We start from the raw sequence: 11,181 nt of genomic DNA on the forward strand, positions 1-11,181 counted from the left end.
GTCTTATGTTTATGTTGGAGACTATGCTTGTGATTATGATGATATCCTCTAGGCTATGATGAATTGTACATAAGTTGTCTTATGAGCTACATTCTCCAACTATTTCAAAGATGATGTTCAAAATTGGCATATAGCATGGTTTCAACTAAAATGTCCCTTTTTGCATGTTTTAAGGATTTTTATGCATGGCTTCCATACTTAGTACATTTTTATGCTAACCTATATTTCTACATTTTCTATAAGTGTAGGGTTTGGTGATATCGGCTTCTACCCTCGTGGCTAGGACCATAGTAGATCAAGAAGAAGAAGATCGGTGAGTCCTAATAGTATTCGAGGGCTTGACCATTATGTCCTTTAAGTCTTTCTTTATGTTTTAGACCTTTGTAAGGGAAATGTCCCTAAGATTGTATTCAAGAGTTTTAATTCAAGTGTTATAGATGGTTTGAGACATAGTGTCATAGACTCCCTCTTATTTTCTAAAAGACTTCGATTGTAAAGAAAAGTTTTAAATTTCCGCACTTTTTCCTATGCTCTTATGTTACGATATGGTATGAGGCTTGTGTGTGGCATTTCGGAGTTTTGTACGCCGTGTCACATCTAGGGGGTAGGCTTGAGTAGTGACAAACATGGTATCAAAGCACAAGATTTTGGGATGGTTTTAGGATGTCTCAAACCACGTCTAGTAGAGTCTTGTTCATAAATGTGAAGCGCGCCACATTTATGAATAGGAGGCTATCGGATGTTAGGAAAACTTCACTTCTTCATTCTCTAAGTCATGCCCTAGAGTTTAGCTTTATAAAGTCTTTCTCTTAATATGTGCCCTATGGTTTTCAGGATATGACTACTTCAAGGGCTCATGTGGAAAGGAATGAGGAAGACAATGTGGAGCAAGAGATTTCCCTCCAAGCTCCTCCCCAAGTTCCAATTGTCCCTATAGGGGAGAATGTGAATAATGAGAAGGTTAGGTTGGTTTTTCTAATGTTGTCTCAAGTTATGACGGATCATTTGAGTCGGGTGGTGGTAGCTCCAGTGAACTCTGTAAAGACTAGGGCTATTTTGAGAGTGAGAGATTTTAGGAGGATGAACCCTCCGGAATTTAATGGCTCCAAAGAGGGAGAGGGTCATCAAGAGATGAAGTCTCGTAGAGAAGGCGGAGTTAGCTTCTTATCAACTCAAGGGGGCTGCTCAAGTTTTGTTTAGTAAGTGGAAAGAGGCTAGACCGGTAAGAAAAGGTCCCATAGAGTGGGAAGAGTTCAAGATTGCTTTCATAGATAGGTTCTTCCCTCTAGAGATGAGAGAATATTTGGTGCTTGAGTTCATTAACCTTATACAAGGTGATATGAATGTTGAGGAATATGCCTTAAGGTTCAACCAATTGTCTAGGTATGTTCCAATTTAAGTGTCCGACCCTAGGTCGGAAATGAGTAAGTTTGTGTTGGGTTTGTCCTATCTAGTGGGAAAAAATGGCGTATGGCTATGCTTTATTATGATATGAATACTTCCCACCTTGGATTTTTTTCTCTCCAAATTGAGAAAGAGAAACTTGAAGAAGGGTTGAGGGAAAGAAAGAGATTGAGGATTGAGGATGAAAAATCTTCTCTTGAGAGGTCCTTTGGACAAGATTTTTCTAAGTTTCTCCCAAAGTTCAGTGGGGAGAGGGTGTCCAACCCTAAGCCTAAAACAGGAAGCAATAGTGAATCGGTGTTACTTAAGCCTACTTGCAAAATATATGGAAGGAATAATTATGGTAGGTGTTTAGCCGGTATGGAAGGTTATTATTGTTGTGGTAGAGGTGACCACAAAATAAGAGATTGCCCAGTACTTACCACTAGGGGAAGAGAACGGAAGAAAAGTAGGTCTGATGCTCTTCAAGCTAGAGGTGAACAAGAGTGTCCTCCTAATGTTGCTACCGGTATGTGTTTCATGCTTACTTTTATTCTGGTAGTGCTTGTCTTTTGTGACTTGATAAATTGGACATGATGAGCTTTTGTGTTGTCCTTAGCATACATGGGTTTGATTATGGTTATGTGTGTATGTTGGTAGAATCCAACTTAGCCATAATGAGTTTTATAATGTGTTGGAGAATTTGATGAATACTGATGTTTAAGTGATGCCTAGAGATGTTGACTGAGTAGACTCCTTTAAAAGAGGATAGAAGTGTAATTCTCCATTGTTTATAATCACCTCATGTGATGGATGTGAAAAGTTGAGTGTTCTATATGTCCATGATTTGGATTGGCTTAAAATTCTCACCTTAAGAGGTGTAGTGAGCTTCAGAAGTTTAGTCCCGGTTTGGTAGGCTCATATGAAACTTTGAGTGGTGTTGGTAAGGTTGCTTGTGAGATAGAGTTACATGAGAACCTCTCTAATTTAGAAGTACTAATTGGAATCTTAGACCGACAAGTTAAGAAATAAAAGAGTAAGGAAATGCTTCCATGATAATGTTGAGGAGTGGTATTTTAGTAAGTATTTTAGTTGAGGGTGCTATTTGGGAGGCCAAGGGCCAATGAGATGTCCCAATATCCTTATATTCCCTTTTATTCCTCCTCTATCTTAAGATGATAAGTCCTCCTTGACTCCTTTCATAATTGTGGAGTCTTGGATGTTATGTGTGTCTCATGATTTTCCTTGTCCCATAGAGTTACTCTTGTTAACCTTGGTAGGGTTTGGATGCATAGTTGTTAGACCTCTATTGGTTTTAGAACCCGGTAAGGTTATAATGAGTTTTGATGATGCTTTGGGATGGTTTGAAAGGAGTATTATTTGAGGTCTTAGTAAGGGGCTTACTCCCAAGGGGGAGAATGATATGCTTAGATAGAAAGATTGATTGAGAGTCCCGATATCCTCATCCATTTCTTCTATTCCTATTCTAACTTGAGACCAAGAGTTCCTTTTTAGATTTTTTTATGCTTTGGGAGTCATATGTGTTTTAGAAGACTTCCATGATCTCCTTATGTTATTGTTGTGCATCTTAGTATGATGATGACATATTTGACTTCATGAGATGATTTGATGAACATGTTTTGTATGCTTTTTATAAAATGGCTTATTCGCTCCATAATGTTGTGTTGAGCTTGCTTTTAGTTGGAAAAGGTAGTTCCTACTATGGTTATGCGATATATGATGTTTAGGAGAGTTTGTATAGGCCTACTCCCAAGGGGAAGATTGTGTGCCTAGCTAACAAGGTTATTGTGTGTTTATGTGTTGCCATGATTTTCTTATATAATGCACGTTCATGAAAACTTGTGTTTAGGAAGAAAATGAGTTTATGTGAATTGTTTTCCTCATTTTGTAGTGCTTTGAATATGAGTTGTCAAATGTACTTCATGAGAAGAATGTATGAACATGCTTTAGTTCGGAGTTGAGATATTCCTCCTTGAATAAAATGCTTTTTGAGAATAAAATGCATATGATCTCCATGAGAATATGTTGAGCATGTTATGACTAGGAGAAGATGGTAATTCCTTCTTGAACATGACTAGTTATGGGAATCTCATGCATGAATGGGTTGTTACATGTAGTTCCTATTTCCTTGTGTTACATTGAGTGTGTTTAGTTGGAGTTGAAGTTTCCTCCTTGTTCATGTGCATTTTGATGTTTCATGCATGATGGGCTGCTAGTCGTGAGTCTCTAATTCCGTGAGGTGTTTAGAAATGTCATTCGAGGATGAATGTTCCCAAGGGGGAGATAATGTAACACCTCGGAAAACTAGTAGGTGAAACTAGAGCCTTACGAGTGTGTTGTTGAGTTTGATGTGGGGTTTTATGTTGTAAAATGGTTCCCCGAGCTTAGGTTAAGGGATTTAGGGGTTAAACGCCAAGGTACGACTCCCCAAGGACCAACCAAGGGGTCCTTGAGGAGGACCCTAAAGCCTAACCCCCAAAACTGCCCAAGTTAACTAAAGGTTGAGACCTAAGGATGGGACCTACGGGGCATAGGTCCATCCACACTTCGTGTGTCAAGGCCTGAAAAAGTGAGTTGCTGCCACCACCCACAGACCTACAGGACGGGGCGTGAGTCCACTTACGATCCGTGGGTCAGGTGGGCGTGAATCAGACCTGCAATCTGCCCTAAACTAAGTGAGGGGCATAGTTGTAAATTGATAGGTTAGGGTTTACGAGGTGAAGTCGGTTTATTTAGATTATTTAGACCTATACAAGGGTTTTTAAACTATTAATTTACCATTTCACACTTCATAATCCCCAAAGCACAAAATAGAAACCACCTCCTCTCCAAATATTTCTCTCTCTAAAACTTCATTGAAGAACACGAACAAGGTCAAGTTTAGGGTCGTGACAATACACCCCATCGAGAGGACCCAATAAACCTTGCCAGGGGTGTAAAGGTGTGACTGGCGTGATCACTAAATTTGATGCCCAACAGAGGGGACTTATAATCCTACGCGCGCATGTAGTTCTGGTACTATGAGGGTACGATGAACCCTAGTCCAACTTATTGTTATGTCTACACACAACTGAATACATCTTATGCTAAAATGCACTAAATACTGAATAGCTAAAAATATAGATATGTTAACTGATAATGTAACATTTATGTACTGAGAATGTGACATTCGAAATCTGAAGCACGATTTTCTGTTTAACTAACCTAGGAAGTGTAATTCATAAACTAAGAAATTTACACAAACTAGGGTTCTGAGTTTGATATAGTGAATTATGGAAAATTTCCAAAAAATATGTTATTTCGATTAAGGATACTACAACAGCTAAATCACAACAAATTTTGAAGGTTTAGAAGCCCTAAGTCTAAACAAGATATGGAGAAACAAGAAACTGACTGAATTCTTGGGACCTAGTAGATGAATGGAATCCACTAGTGAAATCCCACATACTTGGTGACAGAATCTACAGAGAAATCCTTTTGATTTTGGGGCTAAAACTTGAAAAACACTGCTGCTTGTTCTTGAAAGAAATTGACGCCTCTTTCTCTTTTTCTCGTTCTAATCTAGATGATTTTAGGAGAATGAAGGTTTTAGGTAGTTTTTGACTAGTTTACTAAGCTTAGACTGAGTAAAACGGTGTAGTTTAAACATTAAACGATGTGGTTTAAGTGCCCAACGAATAGGGGAAAAGACTAATGTGACCCTGCCTTAAATTCTGCTGAAATGGCTTCAAGACAGGCTTCACGGGCCGTCATGATGACCAAGGCCTGTCAAGAAGCTCGTGAAGAACTGGGCATAACTTTTTACTTTGAGCTTGGATTTTAGCAAACATTCTTGCGTTCGAAAGAGGACTCAATTATATTTAATTTGATAGGTCATGGTCCACCTAATTAATTTTTTTATGAAAGACTTCACGAATGACTTCACGGTCCGTGTGGAGCTCTACAGACCGTTTAGACATCCGTGGTTCTTAACTAGTGACTTGGGGGGTGAAACCTCACTTAAACGATGACGATTTGACTTCAAGACATGCTTCACAGGCTGTCATGAGCACCACAGCCCGTCAAGTGGGTCGTGAAGATGCTCTGCCCGACAAGGCTTCACTAAAACGAGCATAACTTTTTCCTCCATGATCAAAATTAGGCAAACTTGGTGGTGTTGGAAAGAGGACTTAAAGACCTTTACTTTGATAGGTTGTAGGCCACCTAATTCATTTTGTACTGAAATATATGATAGTTTGAAGTTGACCCAAACCTCAAAGTCTATCAAGCCTCTTTCACGAGGAACCTCAAGGCTCGTGTGAATTTCCACGAACCGTCTAGTGGTCCTTGGTACTTCACAGTAGCTATTTTTTTATGTTTCCCCCTCACGGGTCACTTCCGAATCATTTGGAGCTCCACGGACTGTTTAGTGGTCCATGGTATTGCACATTTTCCTGGGTGCATAACCATGAGCAGGGTGACGGGTCGTGGTCCTCTTCAAGACACGTAGACCCCCTCTATGGTTTGCCCTTCTCTATTGTTCAATCTGAGTTTTGATTTTTGAGGTGTTACATAATTTCCCCCTTGGGGTCATTCGTCCTCAAATGTAGTCTAAACAAGTTGAGTATGGAGAGAAGGAGCTGAAATCCTTACCACCAAGTACTAGAAATTGATATCTAACTTAAATGAGTTCCATAAACATGCAAATATGCTGAAATGCAAGGATAAACGAGGAAACAAAGTACTGAGACTGATTTTCACAAGAGTAAATTGAGAGACTGTAGAGGAACTATTACCTGAAGCTGAAATGGAATCGGAAGGAAAGAGGTGAGGATACTTGGCCATCATGGTTGCTTCTGCTTCCCAAGTAGCTCTCTTTACGGACTAGCTCCTCCACAAAACCTTTACTGAAGTGACTTCCTTATTTCTCAACCTACAAACCTAACGGTCAAGAATTTCAACTAGCACTTCTCAATAAGTGAGGCTATCCTTCCCAGCCACACTCTCTAATGGTACTATTGATGTCGGATCACTCACACACTTCTTCAACAAGGAACTGTGAAATACTAGATGAACCGCTGCTAGTTCTACTGGCAACTCTAACTCATAAGCCACATTACCTACCCTTTTTAGGATTTTGTAAGGACCTACATATCTGGGACTGAGCTTTCCTTTCTTGCCAAATATCATCACCCCCTTCATAAGTGACACCTTCAGGAAAACCCAATCATTGATCTCAAACTCTAAGTCCTTTCTCAAATCTACATAGGACTTCTGACGACTCTAGGTTGTCTTTAGTCTATATTTTATGAACTAAAATTTCTCCATAGACTCATGAACCAAATCTCGCCCAATCAAGGTGGCTTCACCTACTTCAAACCAACCAATCGGGAACCTGCATCTACTCCCATATAGTGCCTCATGTGGGGCCATCTGAACACTGGAATGGATGTTATTATTATAGGCGAACTCTATGAGAGGTAGTTGATTATACCAATTACTCTTGAATCAATCATGCAAGCTCTCAACATGTCCTCTAAGGTGTGAATGGTACGCTCTACCTGACCATCCGTCTGTGAATGAAATGTTGTACTAAAATTTACCTGAGTACCAAGACCTTTCTAAAATGATTTCCAGAAATGCGAGGTAAACTGAGGACCTCAATCTGAAATGTTAGACAAGGGACCCCATGTAATCTGACTATCTCATTGATGTAGAGTTTGGCGTAGTCCTTCACTGAATCTGTAGTCTTGACCGCCAAGAAGTGAGCGGAATTAATCACTATGTCCACTATTACCCAAATGGAGTCATGTTGTCTGCGAGTACGAGGAAAATATGTAATGAAGTCTATGTTTATAACTTCCCACTTCCATGTAAGAATGTTAATCTCTTGAGTCATACCTTCTAATTTCTGATGTTATATTTTAACATGTTCACATTAAGGACACTTAACAACAAAATCTATTATTTCCCTGTTAATGTCGTTCCACCAAAATAGTTATCGTAGATGATGGTACATCTTTGTGTCACCTGGATGAATGGAATACCTGGAGTTTAGCTTTGGTAAGGAGCGTATGGCTCAACTCACCCACATTAGGAACATATAAGCGACCCTGGTAACGAAGCACACGATCTCCCCCTTGGGAGAAAACCTCAACTTTCTGATGATGAACTGCACCTTTCAACTGAAGTAATATAGGATCACTATCCTATTTTTCCTTAACCTTCGCTACCAATGAAGACTCTGATCCATTCTAAGCTATCACACAACCATCTGATGTGTCCGCAAGGTAAACTCCTAAGCAAGCAAGCAAGCCGATGGACATCTTTGGCTAACTCTTTCTTTTCTTCCTCAACATGTGCAACACTACCCATAGAAAGTCTACTGAGAGCATCGACCACTACATTGGCCTTACCAGGATGGTAAAGCACATTCATGTCATAGTCTTTGAGGAATTCAAGTCATCTTCTCTGAAGAAGATTCAACTCTTTCTGGGTGATCACATACTGGAGGCTTTTATAATATGTGAACACATCCACATGAATACCATACAAGTAATGTCTCCAAATCTTTAAGGCAAATACTATGGATGCAAGCTTGAGGTCATGAGTTGGGTAATTTTTCTCATGGACCTTATGTTGTCTAGAAGCATAAGCTATAACCTTATATCACTGCATCAATACACAACCTAGGCAGACCCTGGATGCATCACAATAAATGACATAACCATCTGAATCATCTGGTAGAGTCAAGATAGGAGCTCTAGTTAACCTAGTCTTTAGTTCTAAGAAATTTTTCTCACACTCATTTGACTAGTGAAATTTGACCTTCTTTTGAGTCAACTTGGTTAATGGGGAAGCTATGGATGAAAATCCTTCCATAAATCTCCTGTAATAACCAGTCAAACCCAAGTAACTTCTGATATCTGTTGGAGAGGTAGGTCTGGGCCAATGTTGTACCGCCTCAATTTTTCTGAGAATCCACTCGGATCCCTTCGCTGGATATCACATGACCAAGGAAAGTGACTGACTGTAACCAGAATTCACATTTACTGAACTTAGCAAATAACTAGCAATCTTTGAGATTTTGTAGAACAACTCTCAGATGAGTTGCATAGTCCTCCTCACTCCGAGAATAAATGAGGATATCATCAATAAAGACGATGACAAACAAGTCCAAATACTGTTTGCACACCATGTTCATTAAGTCTATGAAAGTTGTAGGAGCATTTGTTAGTCCAAAAAACATAACTACAAATTCATAGTGACTATACCGAGTTTTGAAGGCTGTCTTCAGAATGTCACTATCTATGACTCTGAGTTCATGATAGCCGGATCTAAGGTCTATCTAAGAAAAGCAACTATTACCCTAAAGTTGGTCAAAAAAATCATCAATCCTGGGAATGGGATATTTGTTCTATTGTGACTTTGTTCAACTGACGATAGTCAATGCACATTCTCAGAGAACCGTCTTTCTTTCGCATGAAGAACATTGGAGCACCCCATGGAGAGATACTGGGACTGATGAAGCCCTTAACTAGAAGGTCTTTCAACTACTCTTTCGATTCCTAAAGTTCGACTGGAGCCATTCTATAAGAAGGAATCGAAATGGGATGGGTATCTGGAAGGAGATATATTCCAAAGTCGATTTCCCTTTCGGGAGGAATTCCGGGAAGATCTTATAGAAACACTTCTAGAAACTCATTTATTACAGGGACTGACTCAAGAGTTGGAGTTTTGGAGTTTGAATCCTTAACCCGAACAAGATGATAGACATACCCTTTGGAAATCATTTTTCTGGTCTTAAGATAAGAGATGAATCAACCTATAGGCATGGAGCTACTAGCCTTCCACTCTAAGATTGGCCCATTTGGAAACTGAAACCAAAATATCCTAGTTCTATAATCGACTAAGGCATAATAGGAATGCAACCAATCCATGCCTAGAATGATATTGAAATCTACCATTTCTAACTCTTCAAGGTCTGCTGAGGTGAATTTCTGGGAAATTGTGACAGGGCAATTTATGTATACCTGTCTAGCTATAACTGGGTCACCAACTGGAGTAGAGACTGAGAAGGGTTCTGAGAGAGTTTCTGGACTGACATCGAAGTTTACTGCTATATACAGAGTTACCAAAGACAATGTAGCCCCTAGATCTAACAATGCATAAACATCTAAATAAAAGACTCGTAATGTACCAATGACCATATTAGGAGATTCTTCCTGGTCCTGGCGAGCCTGGAGAACATATAACCTATTCTGGCGTTGACCGCCACTTGTACCAGATGAAGCACCCTGCTGAGTTGGGCAACCTGTTGGTGCTCCTAGAGCTGTAGCCTACCTGGCAGAAGGGAAATCCTTCAACCTATTGCCAGACTGACCACACCCAAAGCACCCTTCCCTGCCTGCAAAACACTCACCCGTATGGTTCTTACCACACTTTGGACAAGTTGTGATAGTCCTGAAGTACTCCCCTGAGACTTAGAGCCTGATGTCTTGCCTTTCTGATCATGTTGAAACCTAGGGGTGGAGCACTAGTTGATGAAGGTGTTGGGACTGTATATTTTTGCTAAAACTGTGAGTGATTTCCACCGCCCAACTTCTGTTGAGCGTACTCATAGTTTCATATTCTAGACCTTTTGTTGTCCTTAGACATTTCCTAAGCTTATCTCCCTCAACCTGCTGAGCGTAAGTCATTATCCTGGAGGTGTCCAAATCCCCTAAAAGCATAGCATTACTGCACTCGGTCTTCACCAATCGGATACCCCAAAGAAGAACTCTCTCATTTGTGCCCTTGGATCGTCAACCATGTGTGGAGCATACTTGGCGAGTTGAGTGAACTTCAGCCCATACTCTTGGACCGACATTGAACCCTGCTTCAAGTTCATAAACTCTTGCTCCTTAACTTCTCTCAACTCTCTTGGGAAGAACCTATCCATAAAATCTCCAATAAAACAATCCCAAGTCACAGGAGATGTATCTGCACCTCTGTTATCTTTCCACTGAGTGAACCAAATATGAGCCACATCCTTAATTTAGTAGGATGCCAGCTCTACCCTATCATTTCCAGTTACATGCATCAGCTCTAGGATCTTCTTGACTTCATCAATGAAGTTTTGTGGGTTCTCACCCATCTTCGACCCTAGAAACTTAGGCGGATTCATCTGAACAAAATCACGAATCCTAGCTGCCGCTGATCCACCATTAGTGTTTCAGGAACTCTAGCCTGCTGATTGTTCTAATTAGCCACACTCTGAGCCAAGAGTTGGATCACGTTCTAAAATTTTGCATTCGTAATCTCATGGTTCGGAACTGGAGGAACTGCGTTAACATTACATGCATTAGCATTTTGTGTGTTGGCTCTACGATGAGGCATGATCTGAAACGTATAACGACGAATTAGAAAGGAGAAGTTGAATCATACCTCACACACGAGAAGAATAGCAAAGAAAGTAAAGTTTTTCTGAAACACTTCGTAGCCTCCCCCTCATAGATGTGGCGCGCTTCAAACCAATGAAAGAGACTCTACTTAGTGTGGATTTCAAATATCTTAGGACTCTTGAATCTAATGCTCGGATACTAAGTTTGTCACTCCCCGAGGCTACCCCCTTGACATAACACGGGACCTACGATTACAAGTGACCCCAAGCTAACCCAGTGTCTGGTATATCATAAGCATACTATAAAAGTTACTAAACAAACATGTACTATATAGAAGCTAAAACTATGGGTAACTCAATATGCGGAAAACCCCACTAGTCTTAATATATAAAACATACTAAGAGTTTAGTGATAA

General features: G+C 40.1%; 1 protein-coding gene across 1 annotated transcript; it reads left to right on the top strand.

Moving 5' to 3' along the window:
- The first annotated feature begins 837 nt into the window (after positions 1-837).
- Positions 838-1,980, top strand: LOC125825120 (uncharacterized). Its single transcript, XM_049504459.1, has 2 exons — positions 838-1,199; positions 1,455-1,980. Exons 1-2 carry the CDS (start codon positions 838-840, stop codon positions 1,978-1,980), a joined length of 888 nt encoding a protein of 295 aa, XP_049360416.1.
- The last annotated feature ends 9,201 nt before the right edge of the window (positions 1,981-11,181 follow it).

Source organism: Solanum verrucosum, unplaced genomic scaffold (assembly GCF_900185275.1).
Source record: "Solanum verrucosum unplaced genomic scaffold, falcon-dt-bn FXZP01000206.1, whole genome shotgun sequence".
NCBI lineage: Eukaryota > Viridiplantae > Streptophyta > Magnoliopsida > Solanales > Solanaceae > Solanum > Solanum verrucosum.

Coding starts and splice junctions, on each gene's coding strand:
- LOC125825120 (XM_049504459.1), top strand. CDS start 838: ATGACTACTTCAAGGGCTCATGTGGAAAGGAATGAGGAAGACAATGTG. Junction 1,200..1,454: donor GGCTGCTCAAGTTTTGTTTA/GTAAGTGGAAAG, acceptor TGTCCTATCTAG/TGGGAAAAAATGGCGTATGG.